Genomic DNA, 13,908 nt, shown 5'->3' with positions numbered 1-13,908 from the left:
AAAAATTATTGAAATTTATATTTTTCTGCATATTTTTCAATGAAAACAGTTTAAGCCCCTGAAATTTCAGTTTTCTCGGTTATAACCCTTCTTTTCGCAACTTTGACAATTTTGGCCCAAATTGTAATATTTTTGCAATTTTGGTCCTTTTTAAATTTAAAAAGCATTTTAAACCTTTGAAAGGATTTGGAACACTTATGGTTCACTTTTTTCCAGAATAATACAGTTTTGGCCCTCCAAAATAGAAAATCTCGCATAATGGGCCTCATTGGGCCAAAAATGTCATTTTTAGCCCATTAAGCTTGGAATTTATGTTTTTAATCCCCTAAATGAGTATATTTCCAGAAATTGTTTTATTGAAACTGTTTTGGCACACCTCATCCATGAGAATTCGTGATTTGCCAATTTGGACCCTTAATTTTGTATTTTTCACATTTTAGGCCCAAAATTTGTGTTTTTAACCCAAAGAAAATTGTTACTAAACCACTTAACCATTTTTCTTGAAACACTTTGTATTTAGAAATATATTTGAAGCTAAAATCATTTAACACAAGATATATCTCGGTTTTGAGGGGTTTTATGGCTAGATCCAACATTATAACACACAAATGCATACATATAAGCATGGAAATCATACAAGGCATACAAAACACATATAGATCTACACTTTCACTTGTATTCCCCCCCCCCCCCAAAAAAAAAAACTCATAAAAACAGAATATAGGGGGTATGAAGCTCACCTTGGGTGTGGTTTCGGTTTTTGGAAGAAAAGATGGAAGAAAACTTGATGATTTTTGGCCTTAGCACCTTTCCTTGGTAGATCTCGAGTTTGAGATGGTTCTAGGATGCAAGATCACGATTTTTGCATAGATTAGGAAAGGAATTTTGATAACAAAAAGAATCTAAACCATAGATCCAAGCATAATCTTACCTTAGATGATGATTAACTTGCAAGATCCTCTTGAAAGCCCCTAATTTTCGAGATTTTTGGAGAGGGGAGGAAGGAGTGTTCTTAAGTGATCTAGAGAGAGTTTGAGAGATTTTTGTGGTGTGTGTGTGTGCTTGTGGCCGAGAGTGAGAGAGAGGAAGAAGTGAGGTGATCTTTGAAGTGATACTTGCATGGAAGAATGGGATATCTTGCATGGAAATCCTATGGACAATAATGATGTGGCACAACAAGTCAACTCTTCCATCTTCTTGGGCTTGTGCATTTGGGCCGAGAATTTGGAAAGAAAAGGAAAAAATTTGGGCCTTTGCCCCTTAGCCCAATATTAGTGTTAATCTTGAGTATGTTTTAAGCCTAAAAGAATGTGGTAGGATTTTCATATTTTTATTGGACTAGTTTAAGTTATTCATGTATCAAGGCTTTTAGTTCATTTCATTCTAGGTCCAACATGACCTAAAATGTTGAATTAAATAAATGTGGGTCCAATTTGAATCCAATTAGGGTTCTAAGCCCTTGATAGTCAAATTGGAAGCTTATTGGTCCATTTGGATCCAATAAGGGAGTCCTAGCCCAAAATGGACTTAAACAAGGAGTTCTAAGGTTTCCAATTGCTTGATGACTATTTGTAGTACTTGCATGATGTATTTGATTGAAGTTTTTGATTCGCATTAGCTTGAATGTATAGATTACATGACACAAAATTTCCAGTTGTGACTAACAGTCCTGAATTAACCGAGATACTAGCATTATTTTGTTTGGTTCGGCGTTATGTTCCTTGTTCCTAATGCAAGCAAAGCTGTTTTATTGTTGTATTTTACTTGTTTTTTTCAGAGTTATGTTAGTCCCTCTTTTGGTTTATAGTTGCATATCAATGTATGGTTCGATATGCTAGTTCACTATAAACAAAGCTCTGATACCAACATGTCACACCCCCGAACCAGACGGCGGAAACGTCCGGGGGCTGTTGTGACTCAATTGAATACCATCACAATGAATATACATGAAACATAACATCATACAATACCAAGCAATGGAATATTACAACTGGTAGCATTTACATTCAGTACGTTGATCCATAATATTACATGTCCAAAAGTAAATTGTTCGGTACTAATTAAAACCACAGCAAGACGTTACTGAATACATATTTCCCTTTCGATTTACCTGTTACCTGAGAATACAAGTATTTTGAAAAACGTCAACATATGAAATGTTGGTGAGTTCATAAGTAATGTTTGAAATACAGTGGTTTGTATTGTTTTGAAATCACCAGAAAATCCGATATTTTCTGAAAAGAACTTAGTATAAAAAGTGTGAAGATCCGTAAGTATGCTTGTTTGTTTCTATAAATGTGAAAGTACAATTTTTAAAACTCGGTATGTAACTCGTAGGTGTATTAATTGAAAACCCTAGGAAAACCCGATGTTTTCCTAATAGTTTGCATCAAATGATTTATGTCTTGTTATTTCGTTACGACAGGTGTATTCGTTGAGTCCCGGTGACGTTGGATTAATTATGGATCGTGAATTGTTATAAACACACATTAATGAAAATGACTAGTTTACAACCATACAAACGATCCCTTAGGCGTCGCTCGCACTATTCACTTAATCCAAACACTCGGACTTCATGTAGCCCCACAACCGAGGAGGAAAAGAGGGTGCGAAGCCCCGATATTTTCCGTGAGTCGTTCAAGGCTATCGTGAATGCGAAGGGCCCTTAGCCCGACTCGCATTTGGTGAATTCTCAACTTTACTAGCAGCACCAGAGGGCCCTTGGGGTCCAACAAAACAAAGCCTGTAAAAGTCCTTTACACGAAATTAGGTCATATAAGACCCGACTCCATGTAAGCGAGTTTCCTTCGGGCCTAAAGATCATGCCATTGGGCTAGCTAGGCCCAACAAACACGATTTGAAACTTTTGGGCCCAAAGACGGTGTATCGACGTCTGGTGTATTCTCACCTGTGTATTGACTTCCCGAATTTTCCGCGTGTGTATTGAAGTTTCGTCGTGTTAGTAATTTCGGATTCATTATTGATTCGAGACCGAATCAATTCGTTTGATAACGATTTTTGGTGTTGAAGGTGTATTATAATTTGCCGATAGTCGAGATGCTAGTATTTTAAAACATTAGGATGTTTCTTTATTGCAGCCCCTTTCTTTTGGATAATTTACACATTTAATCCTTTGTATAAAATAAATTTCTATTTTAGTCCTCAAACAATTTTTCTTGACACTTTAGTATCAAAACTTGTAGAAAAGTTATTTGTCAGCTCAAAGTTATTTGAAAAATCAGTTTTAGTCCATCAAATAAAGTTTTTCTCGGCTGAAACCCTCATTTTCGCAGTTTTTACACTTTTGGCCCAAAATAGAAATATTTTGCATCTTTGGTCCTTTTTAAATATGAAAAGCATTTTTAACCCTTGAAATGGAATTGGAGCACTATTAGTCCCCTGTTTTACAGAAAAATATAGTTTCAGCCCCTCTAATTTGAAAATCTCGCATATTGGGCTTTATTGGGCCGAAAAGTTCATTTTTGGCCCATTATGCTTAAAAATTCACATTTGAATCCTTCCAAAGAGTAAGTTTCTGGAAAATACCTTATTGAAACTGTTTTGACTCACTTCATCTATCAGAATTTGTATTTTGTCATTTTGGGCCCTTTAACTTTATATTTTTAACATTTTGACTCCAAAAATGGGATTTTTAGCCCAATGAGTTCATATTAACCAAGTTGGTTATTTCTCCAGAAATGATTTGTGTGTAATAATATGTTTAACACTTGTTTCATACATCCTAATGCAAATCTCGATTTTAAGGACCTTTTGACTAGTTTCAACACCATAATCACATATAAACATGTAAATAAGCATAGAAATCATACAAAGCATACATATACTCATAGATCTACACATTTGCTTGTATTCCCTCCCCCCCACAAAACTTATAAAAACCGAAAAATAGGGGGTATGAAGCTCACCTTTGGGTGTGGTTTCGGTTTTGGAGAAAAGATGGAAGAAAATGATGTGATTTTCGGCCTAAGCAACCTTTCCTTGGAAGATCTCGAATTTAGAGAGTTTCTAGGAGAGTGATCAAGATTTTTACATGGATTAGAAGAAGATTTTGATAAAACAAAATACCTAGATCATAGATCCAAACTTGATCTTACCTTAGGTGAAGAATTTGTAGAGATATTTTCTTGAATGCTCCTTAGATCTCGAATTTTTTGAAGAAAGAGTGAGGGGATGTTCTTCAAGACTTAGAGAGGATGAAAGGAATTTTTAGTGAGTGTATGTGTGTGTGTTCGGCCAAGAGTGAGAGAGAGGAAGAAGAATAGAGACCTTGAAGTGATGTTTGCATGGATATATGGGATAAGTTGCATGGAAGACCTTTGAATAATTATGAGGTGGCAACAAAGGTCAACTCTCCCTTTTCTTTAGGCTTGGGCCAAGATTGGAGAGGGGAGAAGAGATTTTTGGGCTTTAATGCCCCTAAGCCCATATTAGAGTTAGGTTTGATGATTGTTGGCCGTATAAAATATAAGTGTGATTTTTATACTTTGTTGGGCTAGTTTAGGTTTATTATGGTTCATAATATTTAATTTATTTCATTCTAGGCACAATATGGCCCAAAATGTTGAAATAAATGATTGTGGGTCCAATTAGAGCCCATTTAAAGGTTCTAAGACCATGATAGTCAAATTGGAAGCTTATTGGTCCAATGAGTCCAATAGGGAAGTCCTAGCCCAAAATGGACCTAACAAGAACTTCTAGGGTTTCCAATTGCTTGTTGACTATTTGTAGTACTTGTATGGTGTATTGGATTGAAGTTTTGTTGTCATAGAGTAAGCATCATACATGCTCTTAAGTTTTTGATTCTACATTTTACTTGAGTGTAGTGATTACAAGACACAAAATTTCTAGTTGTGACACCCACAGAGATACCGGAACAGTACAAACAACTTATCGAACTGCACAGCGATAGAATAAGAAGACTAGGCTTCTCACCCTGGAGAACCCCCAGTCTTATTCTCCCAGAGATCGGCGAATTGCATCGTATGTGCCTCGGATTTCGAGGACTCCGTCAAGATTTTTCATTAGAAATCGTTATCTCTGCCACACATAGATAAAATGGTTGAGCAAACGCAAGGAAATAATCACTTTCAGAAATGGATCTGAGATCTGAATATCACCAGTTCGAGTGTTAGGAAAGGATGTCCGGAAGACTATCTACCGAACTCGATGCAAACACTTCGTGTCCATAGTGATACCCTTCGGATAGGACCAATACGCCCATAGCTTTCATGAGCTAAACGAATAGGGTACATCTTTCTTACTTGGATCAGTTCGTCATTTCTCCATGTAATGACTTACTTATCTACCCTTGTAGTAAGAAGAAAACCCATGGAAACATTTTCCTACAGAGGAACTTTTAGCGAAGTTCTCTAGGCACGAGTTTTGAAATTGAAGAGTCAAATTTCTATGACACACTGTTAGTAATGTGGGAAATTTTTGAGTACTCTTTCAACTTGTCAAAAACCGTTGAGCATTTGTCGACACCAGAGACGCGGACAGCCTTTCGCCAAATTCTAGGTCTTACTGACCTACTATCGTAGTTCATTTAGAACTCCTCGCAAGTTACAGAAACCCGTACGACTCTGACCCAGCAAGGGATGGCCCTTGACTGGGAAGTTAATCAAGAAAAAGAAACCTTGGAGATTCCAAGTGAGTGACCAAATTCTTTAGGAAGTCTCACTCGGGAGCGGCTTAATACGCTTCGCAAAGCGTGGAAAGCTAAATCCAATATAGTTAGGACCTCCGAGATTCTTATCAGAATCGGTCCTGTGTCTCGCACAAACTAGACCTACTCCACGAACTCAGTAACGTACATTCTACTTTTCGCGTCTTGATCGTGAAACCATACCTTTCCATCAGGACTATTGTAAGTCCACTCGTCGAGATCCTCGCCTTCGTATTTGAACCGTAGAGACCCTTGACCGAGAGGTCAAGCGGACGAAGCAGCGCCATCGCCCGATAGTGAAGGTTCGTTGGGATTCCAAACGAGAACCCGATTTCACTTAGGTGTGCTAGAACCAATCATTTAGGAAGTTTCCTCCTCACGACTCGATCATTCGTACATACTTCCTTGCTTAAATTCTAATTTCGGGATGAATTTCCCTTCAACAGGGGGATGATGTGACAACACGAAATTTCCATTCTGAACAAACCGTTTGAAGCCAATAGAAGTAGAACAGTTATAGTGAAAACTCAGATTTCGAGTATAAGTTTGGCAGTTTTCAGGATATTACACTTAAGGAGATATTAGGAGAGTGGATGCACTAGGGTTTTGTGCAACACTGTTATTCCAATACTCTAGTATATTAGAGTTCATTCCGAGAATAGAAATATTTTCTGCCAAAAATCCCAGGACTATAAATAGAAAACTGAACCAAATTGGTTCATTACTTGAATTCCAATTAGAGAAAAGCGAAAATTCTCTCTCACGGATCTTCGGGTTTTTATCCCAAATTGATCATTTTGTGTGTCTAAAGTCTTCACTTGACACCAAGCACTTGCCCGATCCTTCCTTACGATAACAGTCCGTTCAATTCCAGTCACTTACTGCAGGTGAGTTCATACCCCTTAACTAATGTTTTAAACTATTTTTAAATGTTTTATGGGTGGGATACAAGTAGAATCATGCTAGTTATTATATCAATCACATGTGATTAATAAGTAGAATTATGCTAGTTATTTCATCAATCACATGTGATTAATATATAGCATTCAAAAGATTTGGCTACTCATTAGCCGTTTTACCAAACAGTTTCCTTCAAATGATTTTTATAAACATTTTATATGTTTTAAACTCCTTATTACATTGTACATTTTACTCTGTATATCATATTTCAAACTTATTTACAATTGTGTTTCAAACAAATGTTTCTATATACTAAACTGTTTTATCAAACCCATGCCTTCAAACTGTTTTATAGATTGACATCAAGTCGATCTTTTCATAAGATAATATTTATGTTCAAATGTTTTAAAAAACTTATTTATTCTTTTATATTATAAATTGCATGCCTCTATATGTATAGTTATATAAGAAATGTTTAAAAGACTTAGGAAGGCTATCCACCCTATTTCCTTTTCGCGCTTGAGATGTGGTCTGGTGGGATATCGGGTACTCGTCCGAAGGTCGTTTAAATATTAGTTATATATCATGTGTACATATATAGTCATAAAAGGTCCTTCTAGTTCATCCCATGCCATTGGTTAGCAAGGGTATACATCCCTGTCCATACGTACTAGTTAGATTACTAGTAAACTACCATATGGGTAGTTTAGGAAGATACTAGAACAATTACTAGAACGTGATATCATACAATGAGTCAGTTGATTCATGAGTCAATATTTTCTAGAACATTACAGTACATTACTATACTTGCTAGATAGAGAGAGAACACACATTACAGCTAGCACACGTAGAACATTCCCGTACATTACACTTACATTAATACGTTAAAAAAAATTGTGATCCACTGTATGGGATCATGCCTTAATTGTCATGACCCGGGTTGTTGCCAGAGTCTCTTGAAGGGAGAGCGTGAGTTTGCGTATAGATCTATACTGGATTGACTAACCTACACCTTGCTGCTAGCTACAGCGGGACCTGCAGGTATGCGGGTGCCAAACGTCATACCTTATTTTTGAGTATACGTTGTCGTTGTTACCAGTCTATAGTGTGGTGCAATTTATCACATAATGCCTTAATATAAATCCAGTTTAAGGTAATTAGTACAGCAGTAGTTCTTATAGCGCTACGTTTTAGTACTACATTAATTTTCCCTGTACATATATTTAGTGATCCTTTCACTTAAACTATAGATGTAAAAACTATATTTTGTTAATAATAGTCACACTTGGGAAAATTACACCCTTTTACAAGAGACGAACATATGGAACAGTTAAGTCTTAGTAGAAGACTACATAGAGAATCAGTTAAGTCTTGGTAGAAGACTCCCTGTTATAATAGTAGGAATCATAGGGATTTCTAGGGTTTTTCAAACGTTTATAGTTGTTTTACAAACATCTTCATACTTACAGTTCTTATACAAATTCTTACATACAAATACTTACATACAAATTAAGACACTAAAATACTTATGATCTCACTAGCTTCAAAGCTGATACTCGCTTTCAAAATTACTTGTATCCTCAGGTCATCATAGACAGGTACCGATGCAAGGGGAAAGGAAGATGGAGCTTGTTCAAGACTCATCTTTCATTTTGATTTATGTTTTAGTGTTTATCAAAATTTGATAGAACATACTTGTATAATAATTCTATTATTAATGCAATGGATGATGTTCTTGCTTGTTTACTACTTTTCATTGTTGTTATACTGTACATGACGTCCTCCGCCTTAGAACATTTCCGCCGTTCTTGGTTTTGGGGTGTGACAAAAATGCCCACAATGTTTCCTATGGCTATGTCAATAGGTGGCAAGGAAGATACTCTCAATGACATGATGGGTTTGAGTCTACACTACTTCTTTACTTTGGAAACGTCCCTGTGAAAAAGCATTAGGAAGTTCCCATCACCTTGGATGTAAAGATAACATCTCCTATCATGTATAAAGACAGTTTATCATGTGAAATCTCCTATATCGCATAATGGTGATCTACCTTACGAATCCATCTTGCATAATGATGATCTACTCTACAAAATCCCTTATCTTGAATAGCAACTATGTACATTTTTTAGAAGACTAGAAATTGAAGTACGATACAAAATGTATATATATATATATATATATATATATATATATATATATATATATATATATATATTATTCCATAACGTGGGGCTGATGACATACCACACCCGCTGGGCTGCACCGGTAAGCCGGCTCGAGTTAATATACTTTATTCAACTAATAAGTTGTAAATTCTCAACCTTGTCAAAGTTGTCGTCCAAATTTCAAATGATGGACATAAATGTTAGGGTTTGAGCATTCTAACACTCTTATGGTGTACATGCAACCCTATAAACCTTTGATCTATGTTTTCTCTATTATACATGCAAACATTAACAATTCCAAGGTTTCATCCTAACTAGCATATTATGAAGCACCTATACTACAAAGTTTTAGTTAGATGACATACCTTTTGATGTAGCTTGATGTCTTCAAGCTTTAAGAGCTTAGCCCCAATAGTGTGGAAGCGTCAAATGGAATCACAAATCACCAAAACACCTTGGAAGAACTTGAGAGAATATGTATGCACACTAAAATTGGCCCACTCTTATTTTCACACAATTGTGCCAATTTTGTGAGCCAAGGACCCCTTTATATATTATGGAGGATTAGGGCTACATCCATGTAAACCCTAATACCCATGACCTTTCATTTACATAGGATCCACGAGTTAAAAGCTCCTTGGACTATCCATAAAAGCTTAGCCCAACCTAAATGAACTTGGCCCATTCCATATATATAAGAGTCCATATTTAATTAGTTACTTTTGATCACTTAATTAATTCTAAATTAATTCTTGATCAATACTAATTAAATAATATGATTCCATATTAATATATTAGAACTTATAATTTATTAATATTAATCATAAATATACTATTCTCAAAAGACTATCCATATAGATTGTGTCGGTGAAGTGCAACCCAAATGGACTATGCCGGGTCGGGTCAAGTACATACCAAATATAGTTATGGACTTAGACATTAATCCAACAGTCTCCCACTTGGATAAGTCTAAAACTATTGTTGAGTATGACTTCAAAACCTAACTGTCAATCGTAGCTCTTAAAGCCGCTGTCGAACTCTGACCTTGTGAATGATTTGTCCAATAGATAAGGGATCATATATTCCTCTATTCTAGATATCATATGGACTAAGAAATGGATTATAATCATTCTCTCTGTCCATTTGTTGTTTCCCGATTTTCGATTTATGATGACTGACTGATTGAACAAATCAAATCAGTCATGGCTTGGCCAAGCACTCACATGTGTCATCGCTAAATCATCGAGGGGCCCACAGATATCGCTTTTATCCCAAAGGTAAAAGGAATGGATAAACTTCGACTCATATGGCTTGTTCTGCTACTTGTTGAATCATACACAAAGGCACGTTTTATAACATTGAGTTACCAATGCGTTTTCGTGCAATCAATGTACTATCAACTCATAGTAACAACTCATATCTCTAGGTTTGAAGAATATAAGATATTATTGTCTCATGATCAGTCGTGATAAAATCCATGAAGTGATTCAAATGAGCACGGGTTGAATCCAATACTTAGAACTTATGAGCACTCATGAGTGTTGTAGCACCACTTTGTCCACCAACTTGGACCTCTACAAACCAACCCATGACAGTCTTGATTCATATCAACTTCCAACATATGACCGACTGTGGATGGTTTGAATAACTTAATCATTCAGGAAGAGCGACTTAGTTATTGTGGAAGTCAAAACATGCAAAGTGAAACACTAGAATAAATGAATCAAATATGGTCAAACCCTATGAATATAAATAAACAGTTTTATTTATCACCATACTGATTACTCATTATTCATTGCTTCGGTTTTATCACCTTTATACTTGAATTAAAAACACTAGTTGTCCCGTGCTCCAAGAATGTACACTATGTTTTTCTTAGAGCATTGGGTGTGGGCAACAAGATGCAACACCACCTCACATGCCACATAAGCAAGTGGTGTTATAACACCAAGTGGGGAAATGGGCAACAAGATGCAACAAGATGCAACAAGATGCAACACCAAGTTTTTGAAAATAAATAATTTTTTTCTTTTTTTTTACTATTTCGTTTTTTTTATACTTTTTTTTCATTTTATAATTTATTTTTTATTTATTTCGATTTTTTTTAAATTGATATAAATATTTTTTAAATATGAATAATAAATAAAATATAATGTTTAAAAATTATAAAAAAAATTAAAATTTTTTAAAGATTAAAATTAACATAAAGGCTAAATTACACATAATATCCAAAAACAAAAAAGAAATAACATCTAAATTAAAAAAAAAAAAGACAATGCTATTCATTATCGTTATTGTTACCATAGAAGATATAATCCGCCAAATCCTCTCGAAGTTGTCTGTGTTTATTTGCGTCCTGAATGTCAACAACGCGATGCAAATAATCTGCTGTTCTTGGTTGAAACTGAACGTGTCTGGGCTCTGTTGGGATATAGTGTGCAATATTTCTCCCTTTATCTTCTACTACCATGTTATGCATTATGATACATGCATACATGATATATTGTAAAGTTTCTAAATCCAATGGTCGTGCTGCATGTTCAACTATATGCCACTTCGCCTTCAGCACTCCAAAAGCACGTTCCACATCCTTACGTGCTCCTTCTTGTCTTCTCTTAAAAATTTGTCTCGTTCTTCAACCGGGTGGCGGAATGCCTTCACGAATGTGGAATACTGAGGATATATTCCATCTGTAAGGTAATAGCCATATTTGTATTCGTTTCCATTCACCGTGAAAGGAGCATCCGGGGCTTTTCCGTTCAAAAGATCGTCGAATATTGGCGACTGATCAAGAACGTTGACGTCGTTGTTGGAACCCGCAACCCCAAAAAATGCATGCCAAATCCATAAATCTTGAGAAGCGACAGCCTCTAACACCAATGTAGGTGATCCGTGATGACCACTTGCGTATTGCCCTTTCCATGCTACCGGACAATTTTTCCATTTCCAGTGTGTGCAATCAATGCTTCCGATCATTCCGGGAAACCCATGACGTTCTTCATGCGCCGCATACAATTCTTGCAAATCATGCAACGAAGGTTTCCGCAAATACACATCTCCAAAAGTTTCAACAACACCCCTTGACAATGTATACAAACTCTCTCTTGCGGTTCTTTCGGACATTCTCATATAGTCGTCCATGGTGTCGGGTGACTCCCCCATAGCCATCAAACGAATGGCCGCAACACATTTTTGCAACGTTGTAAACCCCCGTCTACCTCTAGCATCATATCTTAATTGAAAAAAATTCATACCTAAACATAAATTAACTATAGTTTAAAAATATATTGCATATGTTGTAAAATTAAAGAAACATGTAGTACATTTTTATTTATTTGGTATAAAAATATAGTAAACAAATGATACCAGATTTCCTAGGCGTTGGCGATTCGTAAGAACACATCCCTACTCAAACGAAATCTTCTTTTGAAGTCCTTCGCCCCGTATACACAATTATCCGCAAAGAATCGCGATATAGATGTTCGTGTCCTTCCTCGCGATTTCAGTTTAACATCGCACGTCTTGTTAGTAGCGGGGCTGGGTCTGGTTGTAGCAGGTCGGTAGTGTAATAATGATACACCATCCTAAAGAAAATATCGTCATCTGAATCATCGGACGAGTCGAAAGGATCCATATTTTTTTTTGAAGATAATTGAAAGTATGTAGAGAGGATAAGAGAAAGTGTGTGAAAATTTTAAATAAAATGAAAGTATTTATAGGATAAAATGTTTTTTTTAGTAATTAACTTTTTTTTAAACCGTCGCAAATAAACGGTCATTTTTTTTAATTTAAAACGGTCATTTTTTTTTAATTAGCTTCGTTTCTTCCCGTCGCCATCGCAACGAGATTCACCTCGACGAGAAGCAACGAGCAGGGGGGCGGTGTTCCCCGTGTTATAACGGCGTTGAGGGGTGCCACCTCACCCCCCGTCGCTTCTCGTTGGACCCATACCGACTCGTCTTAAACAATATCTTTGCCATACACCAAGTATGCACTCTATGTTTGTCTATGATTCTTACTTTGTGAACTAGATCGATTGAACATAATTTCAATGATTCTCTTTTCACACTCTCAAATCGTTATCGAAAAAAATTAAGAATTCCAAATTCCTATCATTTATCGAAATTTGTTTAGATTTTAAACTTATATGCACTGAATCTCTTGTAATGATCATGCACAAAGTCACAACGACTTCTCAACAAACATTACAAAGTATTCTAATGGAGATCAACTCCATGAAACAAAGTCTCATATTGCATTAAGTTTTCTAACACAAATAAATTCCACCTATGGAGATAACTCCATATTCCCATTTTGACTACCACTTCTGAACAAGAGTTGCCTCTTTTCAAACTATGTCAATACGGTCCTTCCAATATTAATAGTATACTTCTAACTGTCCTTGAGCAACCAATCTTTGGTAAAACCTTAGATTATCCTCGACAATTTCTTAATCACTTTAGTCATATCCAATTCTAAACATTTTCCCTCCTTTATGCCCCAAGGCATTTGGAAAATTCAGAAAGGATAAATATTATAACACATGTAATCGATCTTGTAACCAAAGCAAATGGGACACGATTCATGATGTCTCACATAAAGACATGATTCTAGACCAGTCTTTTGCTACAATATTTTTATTTGCCATGTTCTAAAAAATTTGACTATGAAGAGGGATGTCGTAATCATAATCGAAATTTGAGAACGCAATATATAGAATTTCCTTAAGTTGAAACAATCCAACATGAAATTCATATATATACATTCTTGACTAAAGATGATTAAGGTCTCAATCTAAGCCTTTAGAACTGAAATGAAGTATATCCTCTCCTTTAATTATAGAAAAACAACTTTTTCAACCCCTGCAACATCACGAATTGAAACTTTTGTTTTCTATAATTAACATTGCTAGCTTGCAATACTTATCATAATTATCATGCTCCCACTAACATGATGATTATTAGCATAAAAATTATGCTCCTACTAGCTTTGACATGTATCCAGAAAACAGATGGACTTCTAGAAGTCAATACTTTATTGACTTTCTTACCAAAGTTCATATTTCTGATACTAGATTGCTTTGATAAGACTTTATCAAAATCATACACCTTATTTTAGATAACTCACAGGTGTGTCTAAACAATTTTAGAACTATGA

The 13,908-nt window shown here is 35.7% G+C and overlaps 1 protein-coding gene across 1 annotated transcript in view; it reads right to left on the bottom strand.

Moving 5' to 3' along the window:
- Nucleotides 1-11,913, bottom strand: part of LOC111885883 (uncharacterized) — a 43,658-nt gene extending 31,745 nt beyond the window's left edge. Inside the window, exon 1 of the mRNA XM_023882122.2 lies at nt 11,347-11,913. Coding sequence (XP_023737890.2) covers nt 11,347-11,913 — 567 coding nt within the window. The remainder of the gene's footprint in view (nt 1-11,346) is intronic.
- Nucleotides 11,914-13,908: the final 1,995 nt, after the last annotated feature.

The sequence above is a fragment of the Lactuca sativa genome, chromosome 4, assembly GCF_002870075.4.
Source record: "Lactuca sativa cultivar Salinas chromosome 4, Lsat_Salinas_v11, whole genome shotgun sequence".
NCBI lineage: Eukaryota > Viridiplantae > Streptophyta > Magnoliopsida > Asterales > Asteraceae > Lactuca > Lactuca sativa.
The sequence above is the reverse complement of the archived record's forward strand: the minus strand, read 5'-3'. Positions and strand labels throughout refer to the sequence as shown.